This window comes from Peromyscus eremicus, chromosome 17 (genome assembly GCF_949786415.1).
Source record: "Peromyscus eremicus chromosome 17, PerEre_H2_v1, whole genome shotgun sequence".
Lineage (NCBI taxonomy): Eukaryota > Metazoa > Chordata > Mammalia > Rodentia > Cricetidae > Peromyscus > Peromyscus eremicus.
In genome coordinates this window covers 58,620,175-58,636,636 of record NC_081433.1, presented here as the reverse complement: position 1 = coordinate 58,636,636, position 16,462 = coordinate 58,620,175, and the positions used below count along the sequence as shown (strand labels likewise).

General features: G+C 55.8%; 2 protein-coding genes across 2 annotated transcripts in view; both read right to left on the bottom strand.

Moving 5' to 3' along the window:
- Window positions 1-1,538: 1,538 nt before the first annotated feature.
- F2rl3 (F2R like thrombin or trypsin receptor 3) lies at window positions 1,539-2,961 on the bottom strand. Its single transcript, XM_059244337.1, has 2 exons — window positions 2,856-2,961; window positions 1,539-2,596 (listed from the first exon to the last, which is right to left on the bottom strand). Exons 1-2 carry the CDS (start codon window positions 2,959-2,961, stop codon window positions 1,539-1,541), a joined length of 1,164 nt encoding a protein of 387 aa, XP_059100320.1.
- Window positions 2,962-6,769: 3,808 nt separating this feature from the next.
- Sin3b (SIN3 transcription regulator family member B) overlaps window positions 6,770-16,462 on the bottom strand; it is a 37,339-nt gene continuing 27,646 nt past the window's right edge. The window contains 8 exon segments of the mRNA XM_059244638.1: window positions 6,770-7,724; window positions 7,833-8,037; window positions 8,306-8,400; window positions 10,227-10,319; window positions 10,506-10,679; window positions 13,514-13,683; window positions 13,852-14,329; window positions 14,331-14,399. Of these exon segments, the coding sequence (XP_059100621.1) occupies window positions 7,494-7,724; window positions 7,833-8,037; window positions 8,306-8,400; window positions 10,227-10,319; window positions 10,506-10,679; window positions 13,514-13,683; window positions 13,852-14,329; window positions 14,331-14,399 (1,515 nt within the window). The 3' untranslated portion in view covers window positions 6,770-7,493.

Below are 16,462 nucleotides of genomic sequence, written 5' to 3'. Positions count from 1 at the left end.
CCCCTGTCTTCCCAGAGCAGGGGCCTCCAGCTAGAGCACCTGTAGTGGCGTCTTAGAGCGAGACACCAGGCTGGACTCAGCAGTCACAGTCCCTACACTTTCTGCGCTGGTCCAAGAACAAGCTGGTCAGCAGAACCTGCTCACAGTGCACCCCAACTGGATGCTGTGGGCTGGGCCACATGCAGACCTAGCCGTAGGCAGTAAGTCAGATCCACCGAGAGGCCTAGTCTCGCAGGTTAAGGTGGAGGCTGTCGAGGTGCCTCAGCAGTCTAGAGCATCTGCTGCTCTTGTTGAGGACTGGGGTTCCATTCACAGTGGAACCATCTGTGTTTATTGGCTGAGTTTATTGGCTCTCAGTTCTAAGAGTCTCCTTGACAAGATCAGGGTGTCCAGGGGTGGGTTCCTCTGAGGCTTTGAGGGAGAAATTGTCTCACTTATGGTTTCTAGTGACCCCAGCCACCCTCAGCATCCCTTGACTTGTGGCCTCATAACTCTTCTCTGCCTCCATAGTTACACATTCTTGTGTTCTGTTACTGTATTTTTTTTTTAAGGACAGGGTTTCACATAGCCCAGGCTAGCTCTGAATTCACTATGTAGTCAAAGATAACTATCTGTGACTCCAGTTCAAGGGGGCTCTCTTATGACCTTTGTGGGCACCAGGCACACATAGAGTGCACAGACATACATGCAGCCAGAACACCCACATGCATAAAATAAAATTTTTGTTTTGGTTTTTCGAGACAGGGTTTCTCTGTGTAGCCCCAGCTGACCTGGAACTCACTTTTTAGACCAGGCTGGTTTTGAACTCCAAAATCTGCCTGCCTCTGCCTCCTGAGTGCTGGGACTAAAGGTGTGTGCCACCACCATGAGGCCATAAAATAATTAAAAAACAAACATTTCAAGGTAGAGAAGGAATTGAGTAAGGCACCTGTCATCTTCTGGCCTCCTCGTATACCCACAGGCTCGTACACGCACAAGCATCTACACCATACAGACACACTGTACAAAGCACAAAGGGCTGAGTTTATTGGCTCTCAGTTCTAAGAGTCTCCTTGACAAGATCAGGGTGTCCAGGGGTGGGTTCCTCTGAGGCTTTGAGGGAGAAATTGTCTCACTTATGGTTTCTAGTGACCCCAGCCACCCTCAGCATCCCTTGACTTGTGGCCTCATAACTCTTCTCTGCCTCCATAGTTACACATTCTTGTGTTCTGTTACTGTATTTTTTTTTTAAGGACAGGGTTTCACATAGCCCAGGCTAGCTCTGAATTCACTATGTAGTCAAAGATAACCCTGAGCTCCTAGTCCTCTTCCCTCCACCCTTCCCTTGTGCAGGGGTGACAGGTGCATAGCACTAGGATCATTGCTCCTCTTTTACAAGGGCATCAGCCTCCGCCCTTCTTCCACGGACCTCAGCTCCACTAATGACGGCCACACCAACTGTATTTCCAAATAAGGTCATGTCCTGAGGGTTCAGGAGGGATGTAGTTAAAGGGGAGATCTGGTCAACCTCAAATACCCCTTCCCGCCTCAACCACCTGTCACAGAAGTGTAGAGGAGCAAATGGCAGTCCCTCGGCTTCCAGCCTCTCTGGAGGCCTGAGAAGAGCTGCTGGTCTCTGGCCGGCGACACAACATGGCCCGTACCTTGTCCCTGAACTCATGAGACACGTAGTAGTAGATGAAAGGGTCCACGCAGCTGTTGAGGGTGCTGAGGGCTAGGCTGGGCACATAAGCTCCATAGAGATCGCCCCAGGCCTCGGGGCTTGGGTTCGAATAGTGCAGCACCAGCAGCACATTGCTGGGTGTGAAAGAGGCCACAGCCGAGGCCAGTACCAGGGCTGTCAGTCTGAGTGCATGGTTATAGCGCTGGCCGCTGGCCGCCAGTGCACGCAGGGTGGCCCCATAGCACAGGCCCATGGCCAGCAGCGGCAGAAAGCAACCCAGGACAGCCAGGCAGGTGAAGGCCGGTCGCCAGTGGGAGGTCTGCTCCGCCAGGGGCAGTGCATCGTGACACAGCATGCGATCGGAGCCAGCCAGCCGGAAGGTCTGCCGCTGCAGAGTGAGAGGCAGGGCTAGGGTGGCTGCAGAGAGCCAGGCCACCAAGCAGAGCCCAGTGGTCAGGCGCCGACCACGCAATGCACGAGCTCGCAGAGGATGCACCAGGGCCAGGTACCGGTCCAGGCTGACCGCAGCTAGCAGCAACACTGAGCCGTACATGTGGCCATAGAGAGCAGCTGTGGCCATCCGGCAGGCAGCCTCCCCAAAGGGCCAGCGCTGGCCACGCAGGTGGTAGGCCAGGCGTGGTGGCAGCACCAGGGCCAGTAGCAGGTCCGCAACCGCGAGGTTCATGAGCAGGACGGTAGATGGCAGGCGGGGCACCCGCGTGGCCAGCACCCATAGTGCCAGTCCATTGGCTGGCAGCCCCACGGCCACCACCAGCCCATAGAGGGCAGGCACCAGCCTCGTGGGGACCCACCCCAACAGCAGCGCTTGAGAGCTGGCGGGGAGCTCCAGTGTGTCACTGTCGTTGGCACAGAACTTGCCCGGGAAGCCTCGTGGGTGAAGCTGGGCTGGGTCCGTGGGACTCACAGTGCCTTCTGTGGGAGAGAGGGGATGTCAGTCAACCCATGCCCAGCCCTGCCTGTAGGGACACAAGATGCAGGGAGGGTGACCTTGTTTGTCTCAGGCACTGTGGGCGCCTCAGTGTCCCCACTCCAGCACTCAGGAACCCTGGGCTGGTGAGTGGAAGGATATAGCCCAGCCCCAAAGGCTTAGGACTTAGGGACCTAATGCTATAAGCCTGCCTAGCTGTGGTTCCATTTCTGTTCTGCCCCTTCAAGGGACAGAGTCACTCACCATGGCCTCCCCCGGTACTCTCTCCATCATCATAGATGCTGGGGGTCTGGGTGCCCTCTGCCAGGCTGAGCCCCAGCACCAGTGGACACAGCAGCAGCCAGGACATGCTGCCAGGGTCAGACTCCACTTCTTGGCTGTAGCCTGGGGCTTCCTGCCTTGTCCTCCCGCCCCCGGTTTCCGGAGCCCCAGGAGAGAGCAGACTGTACCTTCAGGGAGATAACCCTGCAGCAGAGCTCCCACCCCCACAGACCCACTAGGGTATGCTTGCTCATCCTGGAGTCCACGGGAGACCCTGTGTGTGCTTAGGGGATCTGGGTATCCTGCCCGGGTCTCTCTGTCTCTCCAAGATGCTTCACAAGGAACAGGACCAAGGATGGAGAAGAAGGTCCTGGGCTTCAGCCCCATCCCCACCCCCACCACTCCATCTCCACAACACTCTCCACCCCACCCGGCCCAGGAAACATCTGTGGACCAAGTAGCCACTTCCTGCTGGCTAGTCACACAACTCCTGTTTGGATGACAGTCCAGCCCTCCTCCAAGTCACCACCATGTGGGGCTCTTAGCCCTTCCTGAAGCCACCCCCTAGTTCCCATCTGTGACTGGCAGGACAATGGCCCATCCCAGGGTGTCCTGGCTCTGTCAGAGCAGGCCAACAAGGGCCAGCGAGGTGACACTGCAGTTGAAAGTCCGTGTCACCGAGCCTGGCATTCTGAGTTCAATCTGCAGGACCTACGTGGCAGAAGGAGAGAATGAACTCCCACACGTTGTCCAATGGCCTTGTGTGTGGCACCTTGGCATCTGTGCACACACACATGCGCGAACACACACGCACACACACACGCGCGCGCGCACACACACACACACACACGCACGCACAAGGCTACCATGGTGGTGCAAACTTTAAATCCCAGCACTCCAGAAAGCAGAGGCAGGTGGATCTCTGTGAGTTCAAGGATAGCCTGGTCTATGTAGTGAGTTCCAGGACAGCCAGGGCTACATAGTGAGACCCTGTTTCAAATAAATAAATAAATAGTGATTGTATGTATGTAACAAAAAACTACAGGCCACATCAACAATTGTTGCTTCCCAGAGTACTTCAAGTCCTCTTGGGGGACACCCTGCCATTATCCCAGCTCTTTGCATAGCCTGAAGTAAAGCGAGGTGCAGAAATAAGGCTTCCATGTGATTCTGAGGTCAGGTGGAGATAGCTGAGGGGGTCTGTGCCCTTCCTTAGACCTGACACTGAATACCTGCTGTAAGGCAGGGTCTGGGGACCCTTGGAGGCACTGGTTACCTATCCTCAAAGTTTCAGTCGTGACTTGTGAAGGAGATGACCAGGCCTCTACAGAGGGCCCCTGAACTGCCATGGTATCCTAGACACTGTGGGGAGTTTTCATAGGCAATACTCAGTGGGGACCCACTGTTCGGATGAGGTGGTGGGCCTTCCTGTCACTCCAGAACTTGAAGGCTGAGGCAAGAGGATTGCAATTTCTAGGGCAGCCTGGGCTATGTGGTGAGAAACAATCCACAAAAAAGATGGGGAGAAGGTTGCTATGGAGATGCCACTATGCAAGCATAAGGACCTGAGTACCTGTGCATGACAGCAGAGCATGGCAGAGCACACTTGTAAACCCCAGCTGACAAGTGGAATCAGGAGGACCCTGGAGGTTCATTGGTCAGTGCACATAGCCCATCGGTGAGCTCTGGGATCAGAGAGAGAGCCTGTCTCAAAAATAAGGTGAAGAGTGCTAGAGGAAGCCACGTGACTTAGTTCTCTGGCCTCCACATGTGCACACACAAAGCTTTCTGAAAAGCGGTGGGGAGAGGAACAGAGAAATAGAAGGAGAAACCGAGGTTCAGAGAGGCAAGTACACACAAGCCTGGGGGCACGTGGTTCAGTGTAACACCGAACGCTGAGCATCCTAAGTTCTTACCCAGCCATGTGAAAAAGGAAAAGTCTGACTGCAAGGACCCCTCCACCATCCTGTCCTGGGGTGGTGGCTAGCCTCAGAGGGCGTGCTGGGGAACAGCAGAACCCAGCACAGAGCGGCCAAAGCCTGGGAACATGAAACCAATTGGGGATGGAAGGGAGAGAGGCCAACATGGTCATTTCCTGCCTCACAAGCCCTAATCTAGCAGGATGTGAATGAGCAGTTCCTTAGGGTTAGCCCCTGCACTAGGATGGAAAACTGAGGCCTGGAATGCCCAGGCAGAGGTGTGCAAGGGACCCATGCTTCTCAGGGACAACCAGGACAAGGAGGTTCGGTAATTATGTGTCGAAATTGTGACCCATCTACACTCAAGGATGACATGTCCGGAGTTGAGGCCAGAGCCACACACACAGGAAGATGTCTGGACCAGGATGCTTGTGGCTAGAGTGGGGGTGGGGGAGAAGCAGATGTGGTGGGGTGCCCATCAACAGTCCCTCCACAAGAACAGCACTGTGGCATGCAAGGGAAGGTGCAGAGTTGCCTGTGAGGACCACCGTGCCAAGTCGGGTACAGGATGGTCCTAGGTTCCAGCCCTAAATAAGGAAGGGCATTCGGGAACATCCACCACAGAGGTGAACACTGAGGTCTTCCTGTTGAGTGAACTAAGCATGCCACAGACAGGCAGAGTCTGGCATTTCACATATATGAGGTCCTGGAGTCACCAAGGTCACTGATAAGGACAGAATTAGGACGGTGGGTACCAGCTGATGAGGAGTTAGGGGAGTGTCTGCAGTTGGGAGAATTGTGAAGATAAATAATCATGATGATTGGACGTTTATTCCTTCTCATAGCTCAGACTGGACCAGTACTCAGTGTGTACTCCAGGATGGCCTTGAACTTCTAAGTGAGTGCTACATTGTTTTGTGTGAGGGTTGTGTTGACCTACTGTGAGTGGGTTCTCATTCCACCATGTGGGTCCTGGATGTTGAACTTCAGCCTTGGCAGCAAACACCTTTACCCGCTGAGCCATCTTTCTGGCCCAGTGTTCACACACACACACACACACACACACACACACACACACACACACACACCACATAGCATGTATATGGGCCTCAGGATTGTCTGGGGCCCATCAAGATCAGAAGAGGGAGTTGAATCCCCTGAAACTGGAGTTAGATGGGTGTGAGACTCCATGTAGGGGCTGGGAATTGAACCTGGGCCCTCTGCAAGAGCAGCCAGTGCTCTTGACCACTGAGAGATCTCTCCAGCCCATCAATATAAATTTTTTGCTGTTATTGGTTTTTTTTTTTTTTTCACTCTTCTCTTTTTCTTCTTTTCTTTTCTTTCTTTCTTTTTTTCTTTTTTTTTCTGAGACAGGGTCTCACTCTGCTGCCCTGGCTGGCCTTCAACTCAGATACCTGCCTGCTTCTGCCTCTGCTGGGATTAAAGGCGTATGAGCTCCACCATTGCTAACTGGCACAATTTTTTTTTTTTTTTGTTTTTTTGTTTTTTCGAGACAGGGTTTCTCTGTGTAGCTTTGCGCCTTTCCTGGAACTCACTTGGTAGTTCAGGCTGGCCTCGAACTAACAGAGATCCGCCTGCCTCTGCCTCCCGAGTGCTGGGATTAAAGGTGAGCGCCACCACCTCCCGGCCCAGCACAATTTTTTAAAAAAGAAATTTGTTACAGTTTAGTCATTTTGTGCGTGTGATCTGCTTCTCTCCATCCATCACGTGGGGCCTGGGGATCAGGTTGTCAGTGGCTTTAGCCATGTGCCATCTACACTCCCAAAGTGGTGTGTACAGGCACAACTCAGGTATGGGAAAAGATAATTGGGAAAGGATATTCTAGAAAGCAGTCCCAGGTAGGGGAGCTGCTGTCATTCCGGGCAGTTTCTGCTCCTCTGGGGAAGGACTCTGGAGTGGGCTGCTGTTACCACCTGGCCAGAACTCTTGTGGGAAATGACAGGCGGACCCTGAGGCTTGGCGTCAATATTTAACTTTAATGTGCAAATAAATAGAAAAAGAAAACTACATTCAAAACAGCTGCGAAGGGAGGTCAAGGCTGGAACAGAAATTCCTCAAAAACGTTAAGGAGTGGCTCCCCAGAAGCATGCGAAGGTGCCCGGGCTCCTTGCTGGGGAATGGAGGCCCAGAGGGTCCTGGGCGGCTCGGGGTCCCACGAGCAACGCCCTTCTCAGGAAAGTAGGATGTGCTCCAGGTGCCCATGGATCCCTTGTGAGGCACGCGGTTGGGCCTGGGTAGGCACACCTGCTCCCCATTGCCCAGGCCCGGGGTTAAAAACCGGCTCAGGAAACATGGAGAACAAGCGCTCTCGGGAACGCGGGTTTGGCACAGCGATGTGGGCCTGCGGAGGGCAGCTGTGGGGACAGCGGGTGGTTCGAGGGCCCACAGGGAGGTCTCACCCGTGGGAAGCCAGGGGAGCTGCTGCTGCGAAAGTCACAACCACTACGAGCGAGCGCAGGAAGGAATAAATACTTGTGCATAAGCATTTAGAACTCTGCGGGAGGGGGGGCTGCCCTCGTGAGGACGGCCCCTGCCGTAGCCCGGGGTCTGCCCTGCACTGCACGAGCTATAGCTCCTGCTTGTTTAAGGTCAAGGTATGACCTCGGGCTCAAAGTGACAAAGCCCCTGTTGGGGCATGGCCTGGGGTGGGGGTGGGCTCACGTGCTGGGCCTCTTCCAGCTCAGGGTGAGGCAGGACGACGGCTGTACTGCACACGGTAGCGCGTCACCGGCAGCCCGTGCACATGCGCTGTCTCACAGAGTGTCTTGCAGGGCACCATGTCCTCCTCCTCCTCCCCCATCAGCCAGTCCTGCACCAGCCCCGCGGCAGCCACAGTCACATTGTCCTCCAGCCAGCGGCCGTGCCACTCCTCGAAGTGACGGTGGTGGCGCAACAGCACCAGGGGCTGCAACTGAGGGAGGGTGTGTGTCAACTCCTGGGGCTGGGGTGCGGGACTCAGGGCTCGGGGTATGAGGTTCACGGGCTCAAGGGCTCAGGTGGGTAGGAGGGGATGCAGCACCTGCTTGGCACGGCACAGCGTCCCGCGGCGGTACATGTAGTCCTCGGAGTTGACGATGAACACCATCTTGTGCGTGCCCAGGCGGAAGCGGCAGTCCACATCGCAAGCGCTCTCCACGCCCATGAGCCGCTTCCACGAGCTCTTGGCCTCACCGCGCAGGGCACGCACCTGCTCACACTGCCAGCGTCGGAATTTCTTCAGGTTCCTGCAGGGACAGGGCCTTGGGGAGGGGACTTGCGGGCTCTGGAGGACCAGGCGATGGTGACCGCCCCGCATGCATGATACCTCATTCCCCTACTCTCCATTTCCGGAAGCTTCTTCCAGCAAGGCTGATGGATGCGACTTCTGCTTCGGGGGTGGAGCGGCCTCCTGCCGGCCCAAGATTACCCCTACACTTCCCGCATCCCCTCCCCATGCCATATCTCACTGCACACCAGGCACTGGCAGGCGGCACACTGGGGCCCTGTACTCACCTTTGCAGGAACACGGGCTTCAGCAGGAAACCCTCGGTGGGCGAGTTAGACGCACCCTCAGTCCCCACGTACTGCTCCACATAGCGAGCCAGGTGCTGGGCATGGGACAAACACACCCTATGATTCCCTGGGATAAGGTGGCCAGCTTCTTATCTTGGATCCCAAATCAGAAGCTCATGAGTTTGTACCCCAACCCCAAAACATAAGGAGACCCCATGGCTGTGGGGCTGATGTGCAGTGCACACAAAACCCCAGACTGACGCCTCCGGCTAGGGTTCTGCTGTGAAAGAACACTACAGCCCGATGATACTTAGGTCTGGGGCCTGCATGGCAGGGTAAGTCTAGGCAGTCATATGGTATCCTTACCTTAGTACAGGGTTTGAGCCAAGGAGGACAGTGCAGAAAATCGGTATAAAAAGGCCGAGGTGTGGCTCAGGGGTGGAGCCCCGTCTAGAATCCCCAGTGAGGGGCTGGGGGCGTGGCTCAGGGGTGGAGCCTAGAATCCCCAGTGAGGGGCTGGGGGCGTGGCTCAGGGGTGGAGCCCCTGCCTAGAGTCTCCAAGGAAGAGGGACCCTCAACTGAAGAATTGCTTCCATTAGATTAGCGTGTGGACCTATCTGTGGGGTATTTTGATTCCCAATTGGTAGAGGGCCCAGCCCACTGTGGGCAGAGCCACCAATTGGCAGGTGGGCCTAAGCTGCAAGCCGGTAAGCTCCTGCCTGCTTGCCTAGGTGTGGAAATGTAAACCAAAACATCCCTCTCCTCCCCAAGCTGCTCTTGGTCTAGTGTTCATCACTGCAACAGGAAGCTAACCAGGCCAGTCTCCGGACAAACTCCACGAAACGTTTTCCCCTGCCTTGGGAAGGGAAAATGGCAGAGGGTGTATGCGTGTCCCGTGTGCGTGCACGCTGCATGTGTGCTTGCGTGTGCATGTGCGTATGTGTATGTGTGTGTACTGGTTGGAGGAACAGAGGCTGTGGGGAGGGAGGGTTTTGACTGCAGCAGTCAGCAGGGGTATCCTGGTCTTCAAGGAGGTGTGGGCACATGCCTTCAGATTCAGGTCTAGCCTGTGCTCCCTCACGCCTGCCTCCCTGTTTAGTCAGTTCAGCCAAGGACAGGAAGGTGTGGCCACCAAGGCTGACACATTTCCTGTACCTCTTGTCTACAGACTGTCTGGCTCAGAGGAAGGGTAGTGGGAAGCCTGGTATGTGCGCTCGTGTGTGTGTGTGTGTGTGTGTGTGTGTGTGTGTGTGTGTGTGTGTGTGTAGTTCTGGTACTCCAGAGTTTTGGGACCTGTGTGTGACCTCATTTGCACATACAATCAAGGTGAGGCTGTAGAGGGTGGCAGTCCTCATTTTTATATTCTATTTTGTAGCACTGAGGACGGAACCCAGGGCCTGGCCGATGCCACACAAGCATCTACCACCAAACTACACGGTAGGTTTTTTGTTTTCCAAGACAGGGTTTCTCTGTGTAGCTCTGGTTGTCCTGGAACTAGCTCTGGAGACCAGGCTGGCCTCAAACTCAGAGATCCGCCTGCCTCTGCCTCCTGAGTGCTGGGATTAAAGGTGTGCACCACCATCTGGCTAGAGCAGCTGGAGCCCTCAGAAGTGGCGGAGGTTATGAGGGGCCTCCTAGCATCTCTGGCTCTTGAGTTTGGACCCCAGGCATCCAGGATGAGAGGGTATGGCTCTGTTCTTGCAATGTCACTTGTGGAGGCCACAGGAAGTAAGTGTCACTGAGTGACAGGTACCAGGACAGAGGAAAGGCCCCCAGTGACTGCTTCAGGGCCTCCATGGGTGTCTTTTTAACTATTGGTAGAGTGGGAGACATGACCGGGACTGTGGCGCTGTGATGTGTAGCTGGCATGTAGGAAGGATGGAAGCTGCAGGGGCCGCCACACAGCTGAGTACAGACTCACCTGCACCTCCACAGGGTCCTCTGCCTGCGCCTCCTCAGTGTCCAGGAGCTCTATGGTCATGATCACCTGTCCCCTGCGCTGCAGGAACATTACCTGGGGAGGTGGCCATAGTCTGAGTAGCCGCCACCCACCCTTACCACCCTCCAAGGCCTTGGCGCTGCCCTGTAAGAGGGACTCCTGGCCCACAGGTGTGGTGACAGTGCCCCTGGCATCCTGCTCAGTGTCCAGTCCTCTTCCAGGGCCTTGGCCTTTCGCCCCAGGCCGCCCCACAACTCTCACCTTGAAGCAGTTCTCGTCCGCCATGCAGCGCTCTGCCCTCCACTGGTAGCTGGTCTCGCGCGCAGCTCGAACGCAGCGGGAAGACAGGTTCCCACCGGCCGCCCCTCGCTGCTGCTCATTCAGGTACAGTTCCACCACCTTCAGACACACGTCGTCGCTCACCAGGTGGTGCAGCTGGCAGGGAGAGCAAGGCCACAGCTGCCACCGCCCGCAGCCCACCACCCCTGAAGGCGTCGGTCACAGCCCCCCACCCGAGGGAGCAAGTCTGTGACTGCAGGTGGGGAGGAGACCAGGTCCCAAGGCACAAGTGGCGATCTTTGTGGGGGGGGGGGGGGCGGGGACGGGACACAGACCAGACTAGACCAAGCCAGACCAGAGCAGACTAAACCAGACTAGACCAGACCAGCAAACCGTCTGGGTGTAAGAAGTGTCCAGAAGAGACAAATGTGCCCTTTGAAAACACTGCCCTCACCTGAAACTTCCTCCCAGGTGTGTGGAGACCAACAGTCCCTCGCCCATTTTTATGAAGAGGGACATAAGGCAAACAAGGGTTGGGCCAGCTTAGCAGGTCTTAGGTGCTGTTGGGCACCACGGGGTGACGGCCCGGATCCTGCCCACCCATCATCTCCACGAGGAGAGCAAGACAGGACACAGGGGACAGACAGGAACGCTGTAGACAAGGTAGGCACAGTGCCAGCACGGTAGCCCTGGTGAGCACCTGGCCAGCAGCTACAGGGGTCCGACAGGCACTGATGGGCTCCTGCTTACTCAAGTCCCTTATTTCCTTCTTTTTAAACCAGTTTCTAGTGTCTGAGAGAGTGTGTGTGTGTGTGTGTGTGTGTGTGTGCGCGTGTGCGCACGCACACCTATTCACTCATGCAGGCCAGAGAAGAGGGGGTGACAGTGGGTGCCCTGCTCTAACATTCTCATCTCATTCCCTTGAGATGGGGTCTCCTCCTGGACCTGGAGCCATTCATATGTGTGGTGATACACTGTGTACCCTAATAAACTTGCCTGAGGATCAGAGGCAGAGCCAGCCACTAGATTAGACACAGAGGTCAGGCAGTGGTGGCACACACCCTTAATCCCAGCACTTGAGATCTCATGCCTTTGCTTGGGAAGCACACACACCTTTAATCCCAGGAAGTAATATGTCAGGGCAGAGAAAGGTACACAAGGAGTGAGGAAACAGGATCTCACTCTCTCTAGACTGAGGATGTCATAGAGGTTGAACTAGTGGCTGGCTCTTCTGCTCCTCTGATCTTTCAGCTTTCACCCTGATATCTGGCTCTGGGATTTTTATTATAAGACCATTTAGATTCGAACAACACATATGTCCAACAAGCCCCAGCCACCCTCCTGTTTCTGTCCTCCACAGTGTGGGGTACACAAGTATGCTGGATAGTTTTACGCCAATTTGACACAAGCTAGGTGCAGCACCCCTCCATGATCTCTGCATCAGCTCCTGCCTCCAGGTTCCTGCCCCACGTGAGTTCCTGTCCTGACTGCTTTTGATGACACACACACCATGGCACTTGTGTGTCCAAACACACACACGTAAATGAACTCTAAGCTGAACTAAACCCTTTTCTCCTCGACTTGCTTTGGTGTTTCATCACAGCAATAGTACAACCCTTGGACAAGGGGCATGTTGCCATTCCCAGCTTCCTACAGGGTGCTGGGGGCTTTCACACAGCAAGTATTCTTATCCAGGGAGCCATCGCCTCAGCCCTGGGAAGTTACTTCAAAAACTTTAACCAAAGGGCCCGATCTGGTCCAATCATCTAGTGCCAACAATAATGAGGCTGCTGTTCCAGGGGCTACGGCCCTCTACTGTGCCCCATCTGACCGCCCTGACATTGTGTGGGGGCCCGGAAGCCATGTTTTCCCACAGCCAGGTGCAGTGGCCACTGCTGTGGGTGACACAGGAAGAGACTCACTGCTGGAACGTACAAGAAAAGCAGAGGTGCTTAAAGAGAAGCAGTGTAGGGACCATGACAGCTGCTGGCTGTGACGGGGCGGGGTAGGGCAGGAGAGCAACATGGGTGCAAGACAGGCTCTCTGGCTCCCCAGGACAGAACACCTAAACAGTTCCACAAAGGTCACAGGAGGTCAGACCACAAGCCACTGGGGGAAATGCAACATGAGCCTTAAAGTCTAGGTGTGGCCTCACTCACCACTAGGAGGCACCATCGCCCCATACCAGGTCAGAGCCCCTGCAGATGTGACTCAGCCACTCAGGCCCGACAGGTCCCTGTAGCAGGTCACTCTGAAGGACAGAGGTCACTGCTAAGATGAGCCGCTTCTACACAGCTGGAAACTTCTGTGCAGAATCAGGGTGGGGAAGTTTTGCTTGTGAGAACCCGGTGAGCGGCCTCTGGAGACCTGGGCACTTTGTGTGTGTGCCTTACCTCAGAAGTCCTGGGGGGCCAGAACCTGGCAGAGTGGAGCATACTTGCTCTCCACTCTGCCAAACAAAAAAGTCCTTGGGGCCAGTGAGAGGGCTCAGTGGGTAGAGGCACTTGCAGCCAAGCCTGTCAGCCTGAGCTGAGTTCGATCCCCAGATCCACACAGTGGAAGCAGAGAGCCAAGTCCTCCAAGTTGTCTTATGACACACACACCATGGCACTTGTGTGTCCAAACACACACACGTAAATGAAGAAACATATGTAATAAGAAAGGTCACTAAGCCCTGGAAGGAAACAGCTTTCTAAAGCACTTCCTGTACTGATTCAACTCAGGAGGGCACAGCTTTGTGCTGGGGCTCATTCTGGATGCTGGAACAGCTGGGGTGTAGGGGTTTGCCTTAGAGATGGTTCACAGTGCTAAATGTTATGAACTCGGAGACAGTTGATTCTGTTACGAGAACTTCATCTCACTGAAACAAAGGGAAGACTTGCTATGTGACCAGGTGTTGAAAGGACCAATTCCCAAGGTGGCAAGCACAGTGACGTGGTTAGGGACAGATAAGGAGTTTCCAGAGCCTGCCCTGCCCCAGCCAGCCTCACCTGGCGAGCAATGTTTTGCACCAGCTTGTCCATGGTGAAGCCGATGTAGGCATGGATGGTGAACATCTCCCGGAGGGTGTCCTCGTACTGAGTGGGGTCGATGCTCCCCTCCAGCAGGCTCCGCACCATGTCCAGGAAGGCCGGGTAGTACTCCTCCAGCTCCACCTCACCTGGGGGAGGGGTCGGCTGCTTCACTCACCGGCTGGGGAACCGCACCACACGCAGCAGCCCAGGCTCTAGGGACTTGCGAGGGAGGCCAGGGCCCTGGGTCCTCCACCACCCTCCACAAGGAGGCCTACAGGGGCAGAGGGTAGCCGGGCCGCGGCCCCAGCGCTCACTGGGCTGCTTGAGGCGCAGCTCCATGGCAGGGTCGGCGGCCTTCTCACGGCGGCCCTCGCACAGCAGCTGCTCCCGCTCCTGCTCCCGCCGATGCTCCAGCAGCTGCTTCTGCGCCTGCCGGTAGATCTTCAGCAGGCGTGCGCACAGCGTCTGGTGCAGCCGCAGGAAGAAGTACCAGTTGTTGTTGGCGAAGAACAGGCTGTACACGTCGTCCAGGGCCTTGGGCGGCTCGGGGGTCACATCCGCGGGGGGCTTCTCATCGCCGGCCGGCCGCCTGCCCTCCGGCTCCCCGTCGTCGCGGTCGCGCTCGTCCGCCGAGTCGTCGGAGGCGCCAGGGCGCTGCTGCGAGAAGAACAGGCTGGGCAGAAAGCGGTGAAGCAGCTGGCGGATGGTGCCCTGGTCCTCCTTCTGGATGGCCGGCTGCCGCTTCACGTAGTAGCTGATGAGCGCCGCCGCGTCCTCCAGGATCTGCCGGTCCCTCGTACACGAAGATGAGGTGCGGCTCGCTGGACGGCGCGCTGCGACCCTCCGAGTGCTGCTCCTGGTGCTGTAAAGGTGCCAATCAGTGGGCATGGCCTGCCAATCAGCCGAGCCCCATCCCCAGCATAACAGCCTCCTCAGAAAGGATGAGCAAGCGGGGCACACACCCACCCTTCCTCTCCTCTCAAAGGTTCACAGCTCCGCTGGAGGGTCCCCTAGCCTGCCTATTTTTCCACGGGGCAAACCAAGACCCTCTCACTGCCAACGTTAGCACCAGAGGACTGCAATATGACAGAACCACCGTTCTGGGCTTCCCACAGACCTGACCACAGGGGTAAGGTCTCCCTGGAGTGAGGCTCAGAGTGCACCAGGGGCCTTCACCATCTGCCACTCAAAAACTCAGCTCCACTCCACAGCCCCTCCCCACATCCTATCCCCTACCCCCATGAAAACAGCTTGTTACCTGTCCTGCTCCTTAGTCAACCAGAGCATGGGTACCTGCCCCAGGCTTTTAGGTTCCTTAGTCCTGGGCCTGCGACTCTGTTAGTCTCTCTTTGGCCAGGCTCCCTCCTGCTGAGCCCAGGGCCTCTGAGCATGCTGGCTGCTCACTGTCCAGGAGAATCTCTTAGTGCTGATCTGGATAATGACCTTCCCAAACCCAAAGGTGACCACTACTTGCCCCTCCTCCACCCCAGGTGCCTCTGTACTCGACACTCTCTTGGGGCCATCAACACTAGGCACTGTGCGGAGAGGCAGACAGTCTCTAGACAGGGAGCTTTTGGGGGCCGGCTGGGTGTCACCTCCGCTCTCATGGGTCAGTGCATGGTTGAAGCTCTGGAGGTCCCTCAAGCACCACCTGAGGCAAGACCCAGTCTGCCAGCACACATCTCATCAGAGGTCAGACTCTTCCTGAAGGCTGGGAAGCTCAACTCAGTACTCAAAGACCCCACGGCCAGAGCCCCCCACCACCACAGTGCCGCACACCGCCTGGGCTTCCTCTGCCCTCCCAAGTGCCCTAGCTTGTTTATGTCCCAATGCTTGTGCTCCATTGTGTGTGTGTGTGTGTGTGTGTGTGTGTGTGTGTGTGGTGTCTGTCACCTTGACACAGGTGAGTGTCATCTAGGAAGAGGAACCTCCATGAGGGGACCCAGCTCACTGCAGGTGACACTACCCCTAGACAGATGGTCCTGGGTTGTAGAAAGCAGGCTGAGCAAGCCAGTAAACAGCATCCCTCCATGCCTCTGTGCCAGCTCCTACATAGAGTTCCTGTCCCGACTGCCTCATGACGGACCTGAAGGCTAAATAAACCCTGTCCTCCCCAAGTTGCTTGTGGTTATGGTGCTTATCACAGCAAACGAAAGCACGTTAGGGCAGTGCTGGAGTTTGGATACTCTGGTCCTAGTTGGTAGAGCCAATCACTCAAGGTGAATGAACCATGAGGCCTCCTGGACACTGACCTAATGATGGCTTCCTAACTGGTATTATTGGGAAGTAGGGCAGGTGGGGTCTGATTGGGGAGGGAGGACCTGGGGTTGTACCTCTGAGGGCGTCTTGCCTATGCTCCTCTCTCTTTACCACGATGCTTCCACCTTGTTAGAGGTCTAAGGCAACAGAGGAGCTACGCAGCCCGGATGAGCCACACCAACCTCCCTCTTATTGAATGGTCTCTCTCACATGCTTGTCACAGCAATGGAGACGATTTACTAATATATGGACACCTCAACAATCTTTTTCCCCCGTGGGTACCTCAATTTGGAACCCAGTCCTCAAATTAAGCAAGTGTTTTACCCCAAGCCACCACAACTACCCTCAAATGTCACACTACGGGGCTGGGGAGATGGCTCAGGATGTGAGTATACTTGACGTTCCTGCAGAGGATCCAAGCTGGGCTTCTGGTAGCTCACGGCCACCTGTTAACTCCAGCTCCAAGAAGATAGCAAACCTCTGAGGACACCTGTACTCACATTCACTCTCATATAAACCAAAAAGATCTGTACAGCAGAAAGACAATCCCAGGGCAAAGTCCAGCAAGCAGGAGCCTTTCACACCTGTTTCCCCACCGTAAAGCAAGGATATGCAGCTCTGCGGCCGGGGTGTGAGGAGGCCGGCAGTGCCCGCTCAGCATGCCTC